At 45.7% G+C, this 22,209-nt stretch overlaps 1 protein-coding gene across 2 annotated transcripts in view; it reads right to left on the reverse strand.

Moving 5' to 3' along the window:
* VPS53 (VPS53 subunit of GARP complex) overlaps nucleotides 1–16,644 on the reverse strand; it is a 68,314-nt gene extending 51,670 nt beyond the window's left edge. Inside the window, exons 1-5 of one of the 2 annotated variants that reach the window (XM_081945405.1) lie at nucleotides 16,502–16,644; nucleotides 10,457–10,537; nucleotides 6,987–7,036; nucleotides 5,513–5,579; nucleotides 3,899–3,985 (exon numbers count right to left, since the gene is read on the reverse strand). In XM_081945405.1, coding sequence (XP_081801531.1) covers nucleotides 3,899–3,985; nucleotides 5,513–5,579; nucleotides 6,987–7,036; nucleotides 10,457–10,537; nucleotides 16,502–16,585 — 369 coding nt within the window. In that variant the 5' untranslated portion in view covers nucleotides 16,586–16,644. The remainder of the gene's footprint in view (nucleotides 1–3,898; nucleotides 3,986–5,512; nucleotides 5,580–6,986; nucleotides 7,037–10,456; nucleotides 10,538–16,501) is intronic. The other variant, XM_081945404.1, reaches the window with a different exon arrangement.
* Nucleotides 16,645–22,209: the final 5,565 nt, after the last annotated feature.

Here is a 22,209-nt window from a genome sequence, read left to right on the forward strand (position 1 = left end):
TGGCGTCGGCGGCGGCTGGCGGGGGCTCCTCCGCTTCGTTCTAGGCATCGGGGAGCAGTTTTGGAGGACGTGCGTGCGCACGCGTCTCGCCCCATGCCGATCGGAGAACACACTTCCGAACGAAGCAGCGGCAGTATGGTGAGAGGCTTCCTTTCTGCATTCCTTCGCTTTTGAATTGATGAACTTTTCAGCACTTTTAAAAAGTTAAACTTTCGGATCCCTGCTAGAGGTGCGGCTAGAGGGAGGGGGATTTCCCCCCCTCCCTTGGACAAGCGGCTTGAAAAGACTTTCCTTCCATCCCCAGAGAGGAGGAGGGGGGAGAGCCAACTAATGATGCCTCACCCCTATAAAAGTGATTTTCATTCGACCTAGCTCCAGAACTAATGGATGAACTGAGAACTTTTTGAACTTTTAAAAATTTTACTATGCCTCTGAGCCCAAAGCTGGCAGGGCAAGATGGCACACTTCCGTTGTCTTCATGAATTGTGAAACCTGACTCCACCTTTAAAATTCAGGCTTCCGGTCTTTGTCTCCGAGTCACCCAGAGGAATTTCTTGTGGATTGCTACTTTCTGAACTCTTTGGAGAAAAAAACTTTCATCTACTGCTAGAGTGACTAAAGAAATCCCCATCTGTTTGGATCCTCTGCCTTCTGAATTCGCCTGCCTGCTCTACCTCTCCAGCTGCCCAGTCTCTACTTTGACTGATCTCCTTGCTTCATAAACCATGTCTCCAAAAAGACCACCTCCTGGAAAGCCTGGCTTTGCTACTTCTGCTCCAACGTCTGCAACGTCTAGTCCAGCTACACAGTCAAAGATATCAGAACTGATGCAACCCAAGACTACAGAGATAGACTTCCAACAAATGCTTCAACAAATTTTACAAGGCCAGGAGGAAATTAAGAAACAGTTAAGGGAAATGAAAGATGAAATTAAACAGAATCAAGCCCAAATCTTTAAGAACTCACAGAGACTGGACCTTGTGGAGGGTGGGGTGGCGGAGGCGAGGGGGGGGGTAGAGGCCTTACAGAAGGGGAACAAAGAACTTGACATCCAACAAATGAAAGCAGAGTTTGAAAGAATGTCCTTTTATCTTAGATTTCAAAATGTAATAGAAGCAGATGGGGAAAATATAAGGGACATTATGACTAACATTTTAGCTGAATACATACACAAAGATAAACAGCAGATGGAATGGGAGATAGATCTAGCTTATAGAGTGAATTCAGCATATGCCAGAACACATAATGTACCCAGGGAGGTTCATATTAAATTTCTTAGGAAAACCACAAGAGATGAAATTCTGGGTGTACAAAGGGGGCAAACACTGACATACCACGATAGGGAGATAACCATTCTAAAGCAGATTCCCAAAAAAATTAGGGAAAAAAGGAAAAGCTATTCGCAATTGGCGAATAAATTATACCAGAAGGGGGTGTGGTTTAGATGGTTGATGCCTGAAGGTATGCTGATATTCTGGGAGGAGACAAGAATCAGAATCAACACACCCATAGAGGCACAGGCCTTTATGGAAAAAAACAAAGCGAACCTAGAAAAAACAGATGACACTACAACGGTTATGCAGGACACGGGAGGGGCCGGAGCTCTGCCAGCGGGGGGTGAAGGGGCAACACCAAGAAAGCTCAGATCACAAAAATAAATAAGAAAACCACAATGTTATAAACAGACCGAAAGTATTAATGAATTTACAACTAGACTATATATTATAATTATATAAACTGATTGAAAAGTATTTTTTCTAGAATTAATATGCTGATTTTTTTTATGACTATGTAATAAGGTTTGATATTTTGATGTAACCTAGGAGTCTGGAGGGAGGGGGCGTCTGCCATACTTGCAACTGCCAAAATTTGTAACTATTCCACTTACCCTTTTCCGCATAAATGTTTTTAAAAAAACCAATAAAACTTCTTGGAAAAAAAAAAAAAAAAAAAAAAAAGGACTCCAAGATCCCTTTCACAGTTACTACTACTGAGTAAGGTATCACCTATACTGTACCTGTGCATTCCGTTTTTGTTGCCTAAATGTAGAACCTTACTCTTTTCACCATTGAATTTCATTTTATTAGATAGTGCCCAATGTTCAAGTTTGTCAAGATCCTTCTGTATCTTAAGCCTATCTTCTGGAGTGTTGGCTATTCCTGCCAGCTTGGTATCATCTGCAAATTTGATGAGTTCCCCATTTATTCCCTCATCCAAATCATTGATGAAGATGTTGAAGAGTACTGGGCCTAAAACAGAGCCTTGGGGTACTCCACTGCATACTTCCCTCCATGTAGATGCAGTTCCATTGAGGACTACACGTTGAGTGCGGTTGGTCAGCCAGTTACGAATCCATCTGGTGGTGATGCTGTCTAACCCACATTCTTCTACTTTATCTAGTAGTAGGTTATGGTCTACCTTATCAAAAGCCTTACTGAAGTCCAAGTAAACTATATCAACGGCATTCCTCTATTAAATTTATTTATTTTTAAAGCGATTTGTTCAGCTGGCTACGCTTCGAAGTCCGCTGCCCGATGATAGAAGTGCGAAGAGACACTGATCAGGGTGCGAATCATCTCTTCCTTCCTTCTTTCCTTCCTTTTCCTTTCCCCAATTCCCTCTCCCTTCATTCCTTGTTCTATCCTTCCCTCTCCCTTCATTCCCTCCCTGCCTCTCTCAATTTTCCTTTCTTCTCTTTATCCCTTCATCCTTCCCTTTTCTCCTTCCTTCCTTCTCCTATCCCTTCCTTCCGTCTCCTATCCCTCCATCCTTCCCTTTCCTCCTCTTTTCATCATTCTCCCGTCCTTTCTCTCATCTCATTCTTTCCTTCTTCCCTTTTCCTTTTTCTCTTCCTTCCTTCCTCTCTTCCTTCCTTCCCCTCCCTCCCTCTCTCCCTGCTTGCCTCTCTCAGTTTTCTCTTCCTCCCTTCTCCTATCCCTTCCTCCTTTCCTTTTTTCCTTCCTCCCTCCCTCCTTCCATTCTCCTATCCTTCCTTCCCCTATCCCTCCTTCCTTCTCACCATTCTCCCTTCCTTCTTTCTCTCCTTCCTTCCTTTCCTTCCTTCCCTTCCTCCCTGCGTCTCAGAGGGATAGAATCAAGATCACATGAAGGGTTAATACCATTTTACAAGGCCTTGGTGAGGCCACACTTGGAATACTCCATTCAGTTCTGGTCGCCACGATGTAAAAAAGATGTGGAGACTCTAGAAAGAGTGCAGAGAAGAGCAACAAAGATGATTAGGGGACTGGAGGCTAAAACATATGAAGAACGGTTGCGGGAACTGGGTATGTTTAGCTTAAGAGAAAGAAAGACTAGGGGAGACATGATAGCATTGTTCCAATATCTCAGGGGTTGCCACAAAGAAGAGGGAGTCAAACTATTCTCCAAGGCACCTGAGGGTAGAACAAGAAGCAATGGGTGGAAACTAATCAAGGAGAGAAGAAACCTAGAACTGAGGAGAAACTTCCTGACAGTTAGAACTATTCATCAGTGGAACAGAAGTTGCCTCCAGAAGTTGTGAATGCCCCAACACTGGAAGTCTTTAAGAAGATGCTGGATAGCCATTTGTCTGAAACAGTATAGGGTTTCCTGCCTAGGCAGGGGGTTGGACTAGAAGACCTCCAAGGTCCCTTCCAACTCTACTATTGTATTATTGCATTATTGTATTATCTTAAGATACAAAATACAAAAGAAAACAAAGATAGCAAGGAAATGGACAAAGAGGGAAAGAGATGTGAGACAAGGAGAAAAAAGAAGAAAAAAAGCACTAACTTCCAACTTTTTTCAGCACAGTAGAATAAAATACAGTCTCAACTTTCAACTCTACAAACAACATTCATACAGCAGCCAATGGTTATCAATCGGTAAGTATATCAAGGAGAAACAATAAAGCACTCACCATCTGCTCTGATTTTTCTGCTTTATCCTTAATGTCTTTAATCTTGCCAAAGAGCTGCTGGATGGCTTTCTGGGCCTCCTCAAGAGCCTGGAGAAAGACAGGGGGGGTGGGGGTGGGGGTGGGAGAGAAACATATTGAACACTGAGGATCCCATTGAATCCGCATGAGCAGCTCATCCTCTTTGATGGCTACCTAGAATTCGACGTGGCCAGGCCTGGATGGGCCATGCAAGTAATTTCCTGAGTCATGGAACGGGAATTGGGGGTGGGGGGTTTGCATCTCTGCATTCTTCCTTTATCACAGGAGTGGGGAACCTGGGCCCTTTTATGACTTATAGACTTCCACTCCCAGAATTCCCCAGCCAGCCTGCTTTAAGATGGGTTGTCTTCCATTCCCAGAATTCCCCAGCCAGCCTGCTTTAAGAGGGGTGGCCTTCCACTCCCAGAATTCCCCAGCCAGTCTGCTTTAAGAGGGGAGGACTTCCACTCCCAGAATTCCCCAGCCAGCATGGTTTAAGAGGGTGGACTTCCACTCCCAGAATTCCCCCTCCAGCCATGCTTTAAGAGGGTGGACTTCCACTCCCAGAATTCCCCAGCCAGTCTGCTTTAAGAGGGGTGGCCTTCCACTCCCAGAATTCCCCAGCCAGTCTGCTTTAAGAGGGGAGGACTTCCACTCCCAGAATTCCCCAGCCAGTCTGCTTTAAGAGGGGAGGACTTCCACTCCCAGAATTCCCCAGCCAGCATGCTTTAGGGTTAGAGGTGCAAGGATCTTGTAACCTGACAGCTTTAAGACTTGTGTGCTTCAAATGCCAGAATTTCTGAGCCAACATTTTGGTTGCTAAGCAAGAGTGTTGTTAAGTGAGTTTCACCACATTTTACAAGTTGGCCACGCCCACCCGGTCACATGGCTGGCAAGCCCCTCCCACAAAGCAGGCCACACCTACACAAGAGGCTCTAAAACATTTTGAAACCCACCACTGGTTCAGATGATGTACAGGAAAGATATACCCAAAGGCCTTACTATGACTAAGGATTGTGGACAGAGTAGATCAGTGATGGCTAAACTTTTTGTCCATGCATGGCAAAATTGCATGCGCATGCGCACGCGCATGCCAGCACCCACACTCACATCCATAATGCAATGGGGCCTGCACCCCTGTGTATGAGCACATTCCCCACCATGCATGCACACGACCTCCCACCCACCCACCCTCATGCCCCGTTTTCGGCCTAGCAGGTCTCCCTGAAGCCTCCTAACACCAAAAACAGGGCATAGGGGGGACTGCACCTTCCTGCACCCCGTTTTGGGCTTAGCAGGCCTCCCTGAAGCCTCCTGTGCCCAAAAATGGGCCTATGACAAACACACACACACACCACTCAATGCATGCGCATACTCCACCCTGGCGCATGCACAGATGAGACCCGAAAATCAGCTGGGCGGCAGGTGGCGTGTGTGTCTGCACGGTGGAGCTGAGCTGGGCGACAGTTAGCGTGCCCGCAGAGGGCTTTGCGTGCCACTTGTGGCATGCGTGTCATAGGTTCGCCATCCTGGGAGTAGATCAAAAGAAACAATTCATCATTATATCTTTTATTTCACGCAGATATCAGAGCGTACCTCGCGGCCATCCTGCCCCACGTTGGTCTGGGCTCGTACCACTGTCCGAATATTATCATCCAACCGTCTGGAAAGGAAATATATATATATATATAAAGACTAGAGATAATTCAACAGATCAATTTTTTTGGACAACAGAGATTGCTGAGATATTCTTAGATCTAATAAGACTCTGAGACATTTCAAGCTTTCAGATAAATATTGTTCTTGGCAATCCACTTTTATGACTGGAAGTTTACCTCCAGACGCTTGAGTTAATTAGAAAAGGAAAATTGGAATAATAATGTCGTGACGATGTTTCATAATCATAAGCCATTGATGAAATCACCAGAGGCAACAAAACCGGTGTTTGTCAACTTTAAAATGTGTTGACCAACACCAGAATTCCTCAGCCAGCAGGCTTTAAGATGGGTGGACTTCCACTCCCAGAATTCCCCAGCCAGCAGGCTTTAAGATGGATGGACTTCCACTCCCAGAATTCCCCAGCCAGCAGGCTTTAAAATGGGTGGACTTCCACTCCCAGAATTCCCCAGCCAGCAGGCTTTAAGATGGGTGGACTTCCACTCCCAGAATTCCCCAGCCAGCAGGCTTTAAGATGGGTGGACTTCCACTCCCAGAATTCCCCAGCCAGCAGGCTTTAAGATGGGTGGACTTCCACTCCCAGAATTCCCCAGCCAGCAGGCTTTAAGATGGGTGGACTTCCACTCCCAGAATTCCCCAGCCAGCAGGCTTTAAGATGGGTGGACTTCCACTCCCAGAATTCCCCAGCCAGCAGGCTTTAAGATGGATGGACTTCCACTCCCAGAATTCCCCAGCCAGCAGGCTTTAAGATGGGTGGACTTCCACTCCCAGAATTCCCCAGCCAGCAGGCTTTAAGATGGGTGGACTTCCACTCCCAGAATTCCCCAGCCAGCAGGCTTTAAGATGCATGGACTTCCACTCTCAGAATTCCCCAGCCAGCCTGCTTTAAGATGGCTGACTTCCACTCCCAGAATTCCCCAGCCAGCAGGCTTTAAGATGCATGGACTTCCACTCTCAGAATTCCCCAGACAGCCTGCTTTGACATGGGTGGACTTCAACTCCCAGAATTCCCCAGCCAATATCCTGAGTGGACTTCCACTCCCAGAATTCCCCAGACAGCATGTTTTAAGTTAGGTGAACTCCAACTCCCAGAATTCCCCTCAGCAAGCTTGAAGATGGGTAGATTTCAACACCCAGAATTCCCCAGACAGTATCCTTTAACGTGAGTGGATTTCTATTACCAGAATTCCCCAGCTACCATGTTTTGAGCGGGCTGGAATTCAAATCCCAGAATTCCCCAGGCGAGCAGCTGGCTAGGGAATGCTGGGAATTGAAGTCCACACATCTGCATGCTGCCAAGATTGAGAATCCCTGGTGTAGCTCTTCCATTTTAAGGGACTAAAAAATTGTTACCATCTCCCCTACAAGGGAAAACAAACCAACCTTTGCTTACCTTATTTTCAATCTGATTTTGTTCACTACGTCATCAATATTGGCCAAAGACTGTAAGAGAAAAATCAGGACTTAATCTTTTCATTATGTGTCGTCAACTGAGTCCCAAATCTGCATTCATCAAACGTATTTACCAAAAGTTGTTAATTGTTCTTACTGTCATGAAATTCCTCCTTAGTTCTAGGTTGCTTCTCTCCTTGATTAAGTGTCCAAGGTGCAATGGATGGAAACTAATCAAAGAGAGAAGCAACCTAGAACTGAGGAGAAATTTCCTGACAGTTAGAACAGTTAATCAGTGGAACAGAAGTTGCCTCCAGAAGTTGTGAATGCCCCAACACTGGAAGCCTTTAAGAAGATGTTGGATAGCCATTTGTCTGAAATGGTGTAGGGTCTCCTGCCTGAGCAGGGGGTTGGACTAGATGGCCTCCTTCCGAGGTCGGTAAAAGGACCCAGATTGTTGGGGACAATATGCTGACTCTATAGACCAGGGATCACCAACGTTTCGGACTTCAGGGACCAATAAATTCATAATTTTAAATCCCGTGGACCACTAATATCATCTGCCTAATGACTGGATAGGGGACGTGGCTAGGTGGTCATGTGACTGGGTGGGTGTGGCCAACTCGATGTCACTCATGTCAAGGGGCGCCTTACCAGCCTCTACTCGCCCCTCCTCACCTGCCCGCCCGGGCTCCTTAGGGCCCCAACAGGAAGCAGTTGCTGGAGCTGAGCAGCCACCAGGAGAAAGAGTTGGCACAACAGCTCAGTTCAAACTGGATCTGACCGAGAAGGAGGCTCAGCAGAAGCACCTCACTGAGGACTAGGAGCATAGGCTTTGCAATCAGAGGGAAGACCTACGGGAGTGCAAGGCCAGGTACCGGCGCCTGGAGGATTAGCAAGCTGAGATGGTCAGCCAATTCCAGGCCAGGATGCAGTCCCACTGGAACGAGGCCCTCCGGCTCTTGGCCACCAGCGGAGCTTCCCTCCAGCCTTCGCCCAAAGCCCCCCACCAGGAGGCTGAAGCAGACCCCAAGTCGGAATTTCTGCCCCCCTCCGACACACACAAAAAGACCCCGAAGGGGGAGACTCTCTGCAGCAACACAAGCGTTCGTTGCACGTATCCAGCCCAGGGGCCGTAGTTTGAAGACCCCTGATTTAGTGCAATATAAACAATGCAAATAATTTTTCTGTGGACCACGAAACATTTCTCGCGGACCACCAGTTGGTGACCACTGCTGTAAAGTACTATGGGGCGGTATGTGAGTCTAAGTGCGATTGCTACTAAATGAACACTAATTAGTCAAGGACTACTTGCACTTTCTGATGGGCCTCATTTGCAGTCTTCAGAATTGCACTAATAAAAGCAACCAGACTTTCTGCTTTTTAATACAATACAATACAATAGCAGAGTTGGAAGGGACCTTGGAGGTCTTCTAGTCCAACCCCCTGCCTAGGCAGGAAACTTTATACCGTTTCAGACAAATGGCTATCCAACATCTTCTGAAAGACTTCCAGTGTTGGGGCATTCACAACTTCTGGAGGCAACTTCTGTTCCACTGATTAATTGTTCTCACTGTCAGGAAATTTCTCCTCAGTTCTAAGTTGCTTCTCTCCTTGATTAGTTTCCACCCATTGCTTCTTGTTCTACCCTCGGGTGCCTTGGAGAATAGCTTGACTCCCCCTTCTTTGTGGCAACCCCTGAGATATTGGAAGACTGCTATCCTGTACTCCCCTAGTCCTTCATTTCATTAAACTAGACATTCCCAGTTCCTGCAACCGTTCCTCATATGTTTTAGTCTCCAGTCCCCTAATCCTCTTTCTTGCTCTTCTCTGCACTCTTTCTAGAGTCTCCACATCTTCTCTACATCGTGGCGACCAAAACTGAATACCATATTCCAAGTGTGGTCTTACCAAGGTATTGGTAAGGCCACACTTGGAATACTGCATTCAGTTTTTTTTGTTTGACAACATTTAGCTTCTCATCCAAGAAGCTTCTTCAGTTCTGTCTGAATGGTGGGGAAGGGGAGGATTTATACTCCTTGCAGACAGCTGGTCATTTGCGTCCTTTTAGAGAGTCGTTGAGGCCACTTGGAGGTTTTATCTGTGTCCTCAGGGTCACCTGAGTGGTGCAAATGGGTGCGGAGCCTTCTTGGAACTGCTGAAAGGACTGTATTGTAGACTGGAGATAGATGGTGTCATCTCCCCCCGCCCTCTGTTGAGAGAAATCTGTTCCATTTTGACACAGATGGCCTCTTTGAACCCTCTTCCAAACCAGTGGTCCTCTCGGTCCCAAATGTGGACTTTTGCTATCTTCAAAAGTGTGGCCTTTGTCTTTTAAGTGCAGATGGACTGCTGAATCTTGTCCAGGTGGTTTTCTTCTCCTATGTTAGCCTTAATGACTTGCTAAAAGGATGCAAATGACCAGCTATCTGCAAGGAGTATAAATCCTTCCCTTCCCCACCATCCCTTCAGAGTTGAAGAAGCTTCTTGGATGAGAAACAAAATGTCTTCAAAGCAAAACCTGAAAGTCCAGTTGCCTGTTGAAAAAAGGACCTTTTTCACTCCAAATTTTTGGAAATGTGATTATGAATCAGGCACATACTACCATATGTGGTGGTTGTGCCAAAAAATAAAAGAATATTGGCGGAAAATTCAAAGGTAAGAGATAACCGAAGAGGAAACAGAATTCAAATCAGAACTATTTATTTGGGGAATCATAAATGATAAACACAAGGGGGTTATCTACTTAATAATACATATTATTACGGCAGCAAGAGTGGTCTTCGCCCAAAACTTCGAAAAACAGGGAAATTCCACAAGAAGAGGAAGTAATTAGGACAATTCTGATTTGTGCTGAGATGGATAAACTGACATGGGAATTGAAGAACAAAGATGAATCAGAATATGATAAGATCTGGGATAAATTTTATCCATGGTTGGAACAAAAAAAAGGAAAGACCCAAAATAAGCCATGACTAAGATTTATAGAATGGAGATTATGAAATTATAACAGTGAAAATGTATAAGACAAGAACAAAGCAACATGGATGGAAATACGATATCCTTATATTTGCAAATACTGAGTAGACCAATTGTAAATAAGCATGGTGGTTATAATATTTAACTTTATACTCTAGTACAGGGGTGTCCAAACTTGGGAACTTTAAGACTTGTGGACTTCAACTCCCAGAATTCCCCAGCCAGCAGAGCTGGCTGGGGAATTCTGGGAGTTGAAGTCCACAAGTCTTAAAGTTGCCAAGTTTGGACACCCCTGCTCTAGTATGTATGGCAAAGACATTGCCAGGACGGTTACACCGTGTCCAATGTTTTAATGTGTGTTTAATAAAAAAACTTAAAGAAAGAAAGAAAGCACCTTTGTGACAACTATGACCTGGGTGATGGGAGAATCTCCATGGACAAAGAATATGAAAATAAATCAAAGCCACATACAGCGACGTAGATTCAACTCACTTGCTCAGTTGGAAAAAGCGTATTGATATATTCCACTGCGTTAAAATCAGCCCTGTCCAGGGGATCTTGGCTGGGAAATACCTAAGAATCAAGGAAGGAAGGGAAAATTACCAACTGAACGGTGAGTACTGCCATTGCAAGCAACATTAAATTGCACACTTTCTGCCATCAAAGCTGCTTAGCAGCATTATATTTCGAATATTGTACAATAATACAATACAATACAATAGCAGAGTTGGAAGGGACCTTGGAGGTCTTCTAGTCCAACCCCCTGCCTAGGCAGGAAACCCTATACCGTTCCAGACAAATGGCTATCCAACATCTTCTTAAAGACTTCCAGTGTTGGGGCATTCACAACTTCTGGAGGCAACTTCTGTTCCACTGATTAATTGTTCTGACTGTCAGGAAGTGTCTCCTCAGTTTTAAGTTGCTTCTCTCCTGGATTAGTTTCCACCCATTGCTTCTTGTTCTGTCCTCAGGTGCCTTGGAGAATACCTTGATTCCCTCTTCTTTGTGGCAACCCCTGAGATATTGGAACACTGCTATCATGTTGTAATTTTCTTTCCTGTATGTGTCTTGGATTGATGTTAATGTAGTTACCTGGTATTGTTTGTTAAAATCTAATACATTTGGTGGCCTTTGTGCTTTCTGAGCTTCATTGTTTTCTTGCAGACCCAAGTAAGTAACGTCATCCGTGCTAGAAGGAGATAATAATGCACGAGCTACTAGTATACAAAGAGGCAGCATGCCTGCCTGGCTGGGGAATTCTGGGAATTGTAGTCCACATACTTTCAGGTGGTCAAGATTGAGAAACACTTATTATCTAAGACTGATAGAGATGATACAAAGATTTTTGTTTTGTTTTATATAACTCCTCTGTGACTTGGTTAAAAATAATTTTAAGTTGTCACTACGTTTTTTTTAATGGTTTACTGTTATATTTCATTGACAAACATGTCAACATTTACATTTCAAATTTTCCTTGCTTATTTCCTTTGAGCTCCTGGACCCGCTACCTATTTTCCAGAAAATGGAACGGTGTGGATTCAAGTAACGGGACCATTACGTGGGATTCGAGAATCACAATAATGAAATGCCACCTGTACTGTTGTGTGAAAAGGCAATCCCTGTATTTTCCTCCGCAATTAACTACAGGAGCAGAAAATATAACACCTTTGACAATTAGATTGGGATGGAAGAATATAAACTTGAAAATAAAATATAAAAGGTTTGATGATTTTATATCAGGGAGGGAATCTAAGATAAATTTTGTTCTCTCTCTCTCATCTTTATCTATCTACCTACCTACCTACCTATCTTCTATCTATCTATCTATCTATCTATCTATCTATCTATCTATCTATCTATCTATCTATTATCTAATAGATAATAGTTGGTTTAGAAATCCAAGAAATAATAATAATAATAATAATAATAATAATAATAATAATAATAATAATAATAATAATAATAATAATAATAATAATAATATCTATCTATCTATCTATCATCTATCTATTATCTATCTATCTATCATCTATCTCTATCTATCTATCTATCTATCTATCTATCTATCTATCTATCTATCATCTATCTAATCTATGATATCTATCTATCTATCTATCTATCTATCTATCTATCTATCTATCTATCTATCTATCATCTATCTATCTATCTATCTAATCTCTCTCTCTCTCTCTCATCTATCTATCTATCTATCTATCTATCTATCTATCTATCATCTATATTTTTCCTTATCTCCCTCCCTCCCTCCCTCCCTCCCTCTGTCTGTCTATCTCTCCCTATCTATCTATCTATCTATCTATCTATCTATCATCTATCTATCTATCTATCATCTATCTATCTATCTATCATCTATCTATCTATCTATCTATCTATCTATCTATCTATCTATCTATCTATCTTTTTCCTTCTCCCTCCCTCGCTGTTTGTCTGTCTATCTATCTATCTATCTAATCTATCATCTATCTATCTATCTATCTATCTATCTATCTATCTATCTATCTATCTATCTATATTTTTCCTTCTCCCTCCCTCGCTGTTTGTCTGTCTGTCTATCTATCTATCTAATCTATCATCTATCTATCTATCTATCTATCTATCTATCTATCTATCTATCTATCTATCATCTATCTATCTATCTATCTATCTATCTATCTATCATCTATCTATCATCTATCTATCTATCTATCATCTATCTATCTATCTATCTATCTATCATCTATCTATCTATCTATCTATCTATCTATCTATCATCTATCTATCTATCTATCATCTATCTATCTATCTATCTATCTATCTATCTATCTATCTATCTATCTATCTATCTATCAATCAATCATGTTTCCCCAAAAATAAGACAGGATCTTATATTTTTTTGACCCACGAAATATGGCCGTGGGCTTATTAAAGGGGGAGGGCTTATTATTTTTCAGGTGCAGGAAGCAGCAAGCCCACCAGCCCCACCCTCTCCGTCCCACCCTCTGCTTGCCTGCGGCCACAATGACCCAAGTTTTCCTTGCATCCTGGCCTTCGCCTGCCCTGCTTGCTGGCCGCAGAACAGCTGACTGGGCTGCTCTGGCCTCGCGGGGGGCTCTTCCCCCTCCAAGGCAGCCACATCCCTTCACTAACTTGCTTTCCAGCTCCATATGCAGGACAAGAAAAGTAGACTGTGTGCCTATGGTAAAAAAAATATCAGAAAATATCGCCAAAAAAAAAAGATCTTGCGAAGTTGGAAGTAGCCCCACAAACTACTTTCCTTGCCGTGCACGTGGTAGTGGAAAATGGAGCAGGAAAGCAGGTTAGTGGAGAGATGTGGCTTCCTTGGGGTGTGTGTGTTAAGGATCTCTTCCTCACACACACACAAACATACACACCATCCTTTCCATGGGAGTTCTGCACAGACGCAGAGAAGGCTTCGGATAGAGGGGGATGTGCGTCTGCGCTGAGATCCCAAGGAAAGGACGATTGCCAGGAAAAAAAAAGGGGGGGGATTTTGCCTCTTATCCTGTTGAGTTTGTGCTGAGCTTCAGAACAGGGTACAATACAATACAATAGCAGAGTTGGAAGGGTCCTTGGAGGTCTTCTAGTCCAACCCCCTGCCTAGGCAGGAAACCCTATACCACTTCAGATAAATGGCTATTCAACATCTTCTTAAAGACTTCCAGTGTTGGGGCATTCACAACTTCTGGAGGCAACTTCTGTTCCACTGATTAATTGTTCTAATAGTTTGACTCCCTCTTCTTTGTGGCAACCCCTGAGATATTGGAAGACTGCTATCCTGTCTCCCCTAGTCCTTTATTTCATTAAACTAGACATACCCAGTTCCTGCAACCGTTCTTCATATGTTTTAGCCTCCAGTCCCCTAATCCTCTTTGTTGCTCTTCTCTGCACTCTTTCCAGAGTCTCCACATCTTTTCTACATCGTGGCGACCAAAACTGAATGCAAATATTCCAAGTGTGGCCTTACCAAGGCCTTATAAAGTGGTATTAACCCTTCACATGATCTTGATTCTCTCCCTCTGTTGATGCAGCCTAGAACTGTGTTGGCTTTTTTGGCAGCTGCTGCACACGGCTGGTTCCTATTTAAATGGTTGTCCACTAGGACTCCAAGATCCCTCTCACAGTTGCTACTATTGAGCCAGGTACCACCTATACTGTACCTGTGCATTTTGTTTTTGTTGCCTAAATGTAGAACCTTACTCTTAAGGTTCGAGGGTAAGAGGAAGGAAAATCTCCCCTCCCCATTTTCAAGCCGTTCACAAAAATGCCTCATTCCGAGCCTTCAATCCTGCAATCCTGGAATATGCTCAAAATGGAACGTTTTTGCAAACCTTTTGAAAATATGGAGGGGGATATTCCTGCCTCTCCCCGTTTCTGAAGGTTAGGGACTGAAAACAGGATAAGAGACAAAATCCTCCCTCCTGCATGCCTTCAATCCTGGATAATGTGAAGGCTTGGAATGGGGTGTTTTTCAAACCTCTTGAAAATGGGGAGGGGGGATTTCTTCTCTTATCCTGTTCTCAGTTGGTGCTGACCTTCAGAACAGGGGGAGAGGCAGGAATATCTCCCTCCCCATTTTCAAGCCATTCGCCCCATTTCGAGCCTTCAGTGTGAATATGGAGGTGAGAAGCGACCTCCTGGAGGCATTAAAATCCATCCATCCATCCATCCATCTCTCTCTCTCTCTCTCTATCCATCCCTCCCTCCTTCCATCAATCCATCCATCCATCCATCTCTCTCTATCTATCCATCCCTCCCTCCTTCCATCAATCCATCCATCCATCTCTCTCTCTCTCACCATCTATCCATCCCTCCCTCCTTCCATCAATCCATCCATCCATCCATCTCTCTCTCTCTCTCTCTCTATCCCTCCCTCCATCCATCCATCTCTCTCACTATCTATCCCTCCCTCCCTCCTTCCATCCATCCATCCATCCATCCATCCATCCATCCATCCATCCATCCATCCATCCATCCCTCTCTCTCCCCCTGTCTATCAGCTAATACAATCCTATAAACAGAGGCATAGAATCAAAATCACGTTTAGAATCACTATGGCTTTATAAGGCCACACTTGGAACATTTATATCCAGTTTTGGTCACTATATTACAAAAACGATGTTGAGACTTTGGGAAAACTGCAGAGAAGAGCAACTAGGATGATCAAAGGCCTGGAGACTAAAACATATGAAGAACGGTTGCAGGATTTGAATATGGGCCAGTCTAGAGAAAAGAAGGACTAGGGGAGACATGATAGCAGCATTCCAGTATTTAAGGGGCTGCCCCAAAGAGGAGGGGGTCAATTTTCCAAAGCCCCTGAAGGCAGGACAAAAAACAATGGGTGGAAACTAGTCAAGGAGAGAAGCAACTTGGAATTCAGGAGAAATCTCTTAACAGTGAGGACAATTAACCAGTGGAACTGCTTGCCACCAGAGGTTGTGGGCACTCCTGGATTGCCATTTGTCCAAAGTGCTGAAGGGCCGTGATGGCGAACCTGTGGCACGTGTTCCACAAGTGGCATGCAGAGCCCTCTCTGCAGGCATGCCAGCCATCGCCCCAGCCCACCTCTACCGTGGGGGCATGTGTGCAGGGAGCGGATCGCATGCATTGCATTTTGGGGCCTTGTGCAGCGCTCCTCGTGCTCCGTTTTGGCTTCCAGGTTGGTGCAGGAGACTTTCCAGGCCCCAAACAGGCCATGGGGGCGCAACATGACATCCCTCCACCCCACCCCCGTTTTGGGCCTGGAAAGACTCCTGCAGCAACCTGGAAGCCCAAAATAGGGGGGGGGGGCGTGTGCATTTGCAGGGCGCATGAAGCACATGAGGGGGTTGTGCGTGGATGTGCAGGGGGCGGGGCAGAGGATGTGTCTGGTGCACGCATTGCACTATGGGTATGGGCTGGCATGCTTTCGGCTGTTATAGGGTCTCCTGCTTGAGCAAGGGGCTGGACTAGAAGACCTCCAAGGTCCCTTCCAGCTCTATTCTGATCGAGATACCTACCTTGCTCGCTAGGGGTGGAAAATGACTTGAGGGCACACAATCAATTAAGCTTTTTGGGGTGCTGCCTCCCTCCCCCCCCCAATTTTGTCATGCTAAAGGCATCCAAGCCCACCCACCCACCCATTTTATTCCTTCTGGAGGACCCCTATGGATACCCCAGCCTCCCCTTGGACTCCTATCATCCCTTCTCCAAGGGGACCCCAAACTCCATCTGGCTGAGGCTGCTGGGACCTGGAGTCCAAAGCTCCTGAGCAGCCCCCAAATCCTAGGGAGGGGTGGTCCCTGCCCCCTTATTAAGGGTCACTTCCAGGGTCCCTCCCCTAAAGAGTGAGTGCCCCCCCAACAAGCCCCCCCTTAAATATGGACCCCCCCAAGCAGGCTTCTCCCCCCCCCCCTCGCCCCTCTCAGTCACCCCCCTCCACGCTTCCCTCTCCCACCGGTTTAAATTAGCATACCCAGGCCCCGCCCTCGACCAAGCCACGCCCCAAGCCCTCCGAAGCCACGCCCTCGCCCCCTTTTTCACCTGCTCGATGGCCAGCTGCACCTCCGGCGCCAGCTGCAAGGCGGCTTCCAGCTCGTCGGCCAAATCCAGCTCCTCGTCCTCCATCCCGGCTTCCCTTCCCCCGCACGGCGGCGGCGGCGCGGCGGCGGCGGAGGAGGAGAAGGAGGAGGCGCGGCTTCCGGGTACAGCAGCATTCTGGGATGCTGGAGGACCGGCCAAACGGCGCACGCGCCGCTCGTGGAAGGAGCGCAGCCCATGAGGGAGGCGCGGCCGGAAGCGGAGGCCACGCCCCCTCGAGGTTTCTAGCTGGAGAAAAAGGGGAGCCGCTAGGTGGCGCTGGCGCCGCGTTCTGGTTTTGTTATTGAGTTTTATTTTGTTGTTTAAAGTTTTATTACAGCTTTAAAGTCTCTGGCCCCAGTGCCTCTGAGCAGGTACAGAGGGCTTTCTGCTTAAGGAGTGCAGGAAAAAAAAGGCTAAGTACTGCATTAATCTGCATTACTATTAGTCTTCTCATCGGTCCTATCACCCATCTCCTCCCATTTAAGACTGCAGGAGCGTAATGTGTTGCTTGTATCTTACGATTTATATTGATATTGTTTGCTTCCTGATTGCTTATTTGTTCCTTATGACTATCATGAAGTGTTGTACCTTAGGATTCTTGATGAATGTATCTTGTCTTTTCGTGTACACTGAAAGCATCTGCACCAAAGACAAATTGCTTGTGTGTCCAATCACACTTGGCCAATAAAGAATTCTATTCTATTCTATTCTATTCTGAATTCAATTCAATTCAATTCTTCTTGACAATGTATTTTATTCTCTTATGTACACTGAGAGCATCTCCACCAAAGGCAAATTCCTTGTGTGTCCAATCACACTTGGCCAATAAAAAATGTATTCTGTTCTGTTCTATTCTATTTAGAATTCTATTTAAGTGGACCAGAGTCTCTTTGGATAGTGACTGACAATTAGCATATACATTCATTTAGCTGTAATTTAGTTGTAAATGCTCCAACACTGGAAGTTTTAAAGGAGATATTGGATAGCCATTTGTCTGAAAAGCTATAGAGTTTCCTGCCTAAGCAGGGGGTTGGACTAGAAGACCTCCAAAGTCCTTTCTAACTGTTATTCTGGTCTATTCAATTCAATTCATCAATTATTAACTACTGGTATTTAATAAAAAAATGAAAAATAAATGAAAAGCACAGTCAAACCTAGAGAGAGTGCAGAGAAGAGCAGCAAAGGTGATTAGGGGACCGGAGTGTAAAACATAAAGAACGGTTGCTGGAATTGGGGATGTCTAGTTTGATTAAAAGAAGGACTAGGGGAGACATGATAGCAGTCTTCCAATATCTCAGGGGCTGCCACACAGAAGAGGGAGTCAAACTATTCTCCAAAGCACCTGAGAGTAGAACAAGAAGCAATGGATAGAAACTAATCAAGGAGAGAAGCAACTTAGAACTAAGGAGACATTTCCCGAGAACTAGAATAATTAACCAGTAGAACAACTTGTCACCAGAAGTTGTGATTGCTCCAACACTGGAAGTTTTTAAGAAGATGTTGGATAGCCATTTGTCTGAAACGGTATAGGGTTTCCTGCCTAGGCAGGGGATTGGACTAGAAAACCTCCAACTATGTTATTCTATTTTATTCTATTTTATTCTACTCTATTCTATCTCATTTCTACATTCTATTCTGTTCTTCTCTATATACTATACAATAATACACAATAATACAATAGCAGAGTTGGAAGGGACCTTGGAGGTCTTCTAGTCCAACCCCCTGCCTAGGCAGGAAACCCTATACTGTTTGAGACAGATGGCTATCCAACAGTGTTGGGGCATTCACAACTTCTGGAGGCAAGCTGTTCCACTGATTAATTGTTCTGTCAGGAAGTTTCTCCTCAGTTCTAAGTTGCTTCTCTCCTTGATTAGTTTCCACCCATTGCTTCTTGTTCTATATTCAGGTGCCTTGGAGAATAGTTTGACTCCCTCTTCTTTGTGGCAACCCCTGAGATATTGGAAGACTGCTATCATGTCTCCCCTAGTCCTTCTTTCTATTAAACTAGACATATCCAGTTCCTGCAACCGTTCTTCATATGTTTTAGTCTCCAGTCCCCTAATCCTCTTTGTTGCTCTTCTCTGCACTCTTTCTAGAGTCTCCACATATTTTCTACATCGTGGCGACCAAAACTGAATGCCGTATTCCAAGTGTGGCCTTCCCAAGTTATTATAAAGTGGTATTAACACTTCACGTGATTTCATTCTATTCTATTCCATTCCATTCCATTCTATTTCTACATTCTATTCTATTCCAATTGGGCCTAGTCACTCTCTCACGCCCGCCTGCTTGACAGGATTGTGGTTGTGAGGACAAATAAAAGAGAGAAAGGTATGTATGTTGAATCAAACACCAGAAGGAAAAGGAGCCCTCCAGTCATTATTTTGATTACAACTTGTGGGATAATCTGTATTAAAATGGCATTTTGTAGCTTAGCTAACTTTGTAGGTTGTGTACCTTTTGAGTCCCACGTTTTGTTGAGCCTTGCTTCTTCCCAGGTGCCCTGTGGTGACATGGGTAAAGGGCTAATCCTTTCATGGCTTAATCCCATCACCCTGGAGCTGAAGGGGGAGATCTTTGTTATGTAGAATAGACTGGCTCAGGCCTTTTAATGGCCCATTGACAAAGGTGGGGGCTATTAAGAGTGAGTGTTTCCTCCTGCCTAAAAAACCTGTTTCTCCATTTTTTATCCAAGGAAGTATAATATTCTGCCTTTTTCAATATTTCCCAGGATATTTCATTTGGGGGTGGGTGCAAACTTCCTACAGTCGTTTCCAACACCGTTTTACTGTTCTATTCCATTTAGTCCTTCTTTCCATTAAACATACCCAATTCCTGCAACCATCCTTCATATGTTTTAGTCTTCAATCCCCTAACCATCTTTGTTGCTCTTCTCTGTACCCTTAGTAGCAAGCCACTCGAACATACCAGATGACTGTACAAGAACTCCTATTGACTGAAATGAAATGAGCTTCACTAAAATATACCGTATTTTTCAGAGTATAAGACGCTCCGAAGTATAAGACGCACCTAACTTTTGGGGAGGAAAACAAGGGAAGAAAATCTGCTTCAGCCTCCCAGCAATTTGCCTCCTTGCAACCAGCAGCAAACAGCACAGACAACATACACTGTTTGTAGTGTTATATTTCAGACTATACCTGTACAGATGCTGTTAAAATTGATGTGGCTTTCTGGAAGTACAGTTATTCTCTGCTATTTAAAAGAGGATACAATAGCACTGGGCCTCTTCAGATCAAGCATTTATTTTAAAAAGCTTCTTCATTTTGTTAAGCTGTCTAAAACAACAATAAAGCAGCCTTTAAAACATAAGTCTAATAATTTGAACATGCTATAGGCATTTATAGTTATTGACTTACCTCCTTGCAGCAAACAGCAAACAGCTTGATTAGCAATTTGCCTGGTGGAGTAAACAGCCAGTTTCAATTTCAATTTCAGCATGGGCCTCCTGATCATCAGCTGTTTCAGGCTGCAGGGATTGCCATAGCCTATTGCAGCCTCCGCAAGCCCCATTTTCCCCGTTTGCTGCAAGGAGGTAAATTGCTGGGAGGCAGAGGCTAAAGCGTGGGGGCCGGTGGGAGGGTGGGGCTACATTCAGTGTATAAGACGCGCTCAAATTTTCACCCTCTTTTAGGGGGGGGAAAGGTGCGTTTTATACTCTGAAAAATACGGTAACGTGATTTATTTATCTTTGCTCCAGCTGTGCAAACCAAGATATGTATCAAAGAGGTCTGTAGCTGACTTAGAGTAGGATGTAAACAATGTCCCAAAATGGCCAACCCTTTCCTGATCTGTCCTGTTTGAAAAGTCAGGCTACTGTTGCCCGAACTGGCAAATCAGGTTGCACAAACTAGTCTGCAAGGCTTTTGAGCAATGCCTCTTTCGTCACACAGGCCAGTCCTACAAGTCCCAGGACATACATGTCCAGACAAAATTATTTCCTTCTTTGCTTTATTTGTTTCATATTTCATTCAAATGAATGGGTGGCAGGAACGTTAAGTCTGTTTGCTGTCGACAGGCATATGCGCACACAGTATGCTGTATACCAGCGATGGCGAACCTTTTTTGGCTCGCGTGCCATAAGTGGGGGGAGCGCAGGGGGGTCGTGTGCGGGCGTGCCGCACCCATAATGCAATGCACAACCCCCCCAATATGCAACCCCCCCAGTGCGCATGCGCGCACTACAGGCATAACCCCCCCATTTTTGCATGCTTTTTTTGCCTCCCCCGCCCCCCCCGGAAGCCTTCCGGAGGCTTCAGGGACCTTCAGGAGGCTTCCCTGAAGCCTCTGAAGCAGTCAAAACGACCCTCCGAGCAAACCAGAGTTCTGGTTTGCTCGGAGGGTCGTTTTAAGCGCTCCGAAGGCTTCAGGGACTTTCAGGAGGCTTCCCTGAAGCCTCCGAAACAGTCAAAACGAACCTCTGAACAAACCTGAAGTCCGTTCCCGAACTTATTGTTTGCCCGTAGGGCTGGTTTTTTGCGCTCTGGAGGCTTCAGGGAAGCTCATGAAGCCTCCGGAGGGCCTTCGGGGGACGGGGGAGGCTCTTTTCACCCTCCCCAGTGAAGAAGTGTGGGGAAAGACGAGGCTTGACACACTGAGGAACGTCCAACTCTATTTTATTAGGTTTAACAACAGCAAACAATACAGGAGAGAATCGCCCGTTCCTTTGCCTGACAGCTATTTATACGAAGAGCTGTCAGGCCGAGGAACCAATCAGGAGAGCAGATCAGCCCGCCTTCAGCCATGCCGCGCCTGATTGGCTAAGGCGCAGCATGGCTGTTGCTGGCTGACAACAGGGGGAATCCCCGGTCGTAAGTCGGGGAGGAAAGGAATATAACACTCCTTCCCCCCTAGCGAGGACGCATGCGTAACAGTGGAGCATGCGTAGTCGCTAAGATAGGCTGGGCGGCGTCGGACACGCCCAGAACGCCTCAGAACTGGGCAGATTGTCGGAGGAGGAGGTGGTGTCCGTGGGAGCTCCTCCCTGAAGGGAGTGGAGCTCCGGGCACCATCTTGAAGGCCTATCTCAGTCGGAGGTGGAGGCGGAGACTCAGGAGCAGGTAGGCAGGGCCGGGGTGGCGCGGCCGCTGGCGGGCTTGAGTCAGGGAATTTTGAACTGCTACTAGGGAAAGGCTGGCCTGATTGAGGGAAGGCCAATATCGGGTGCAATGGAGGAACTGGTAGCCCAACGGGGGCTGGGACGCTGAAAGGCTGTGGAAGGCGGAAGGTGCCTGGAGCAGTCTCTGTTGGCACTTCTTGCGGCCTGGGCAACGGCCACGGCGGGGGAATCGGTTGCGGCGCCAACCCCAGGGCTTGTGGTGGAATGGCAGAGGCCGACCCTGCAGGGTTGTTGTGTGGATCCGAAGGTTGGCGACGCCTTACCTGATCCACGTGGCGGCGCCAGTCTGCACCGTCGGCGGTCCGGACCCTGTAAGAGCAGGGGCCGGTTACAGAAGTGACGGTGGCAGGCACCCACTTAAGATCCCCGGAGAAAGCCCTGGCCCAAACTGGATCGCCCTCACGGAAGGAGCGGGGAGGAGGCCCCAGGTTGCTCGGCTGTGCCTCAGAATAGGTTGGGTGCAACCTATCTAAGGTGGTCCGCAGGCGCCGGCCCATCAGCAGCTCAGCGGGGGTTTTCCCTGACAGTGGAC

The sequence above is a fragment of the Natrix helvetica genome, assembly GCF_964273705.1.
Source record: "Natrix helvetica genome assembly, chromosome: 2".
NCBI classification, from domain to species: Eukaryota; Metazoa; Chordata; class Lepidosauria; order Squamata; family Natricidae; genus Natrix; species Natrix helvetica.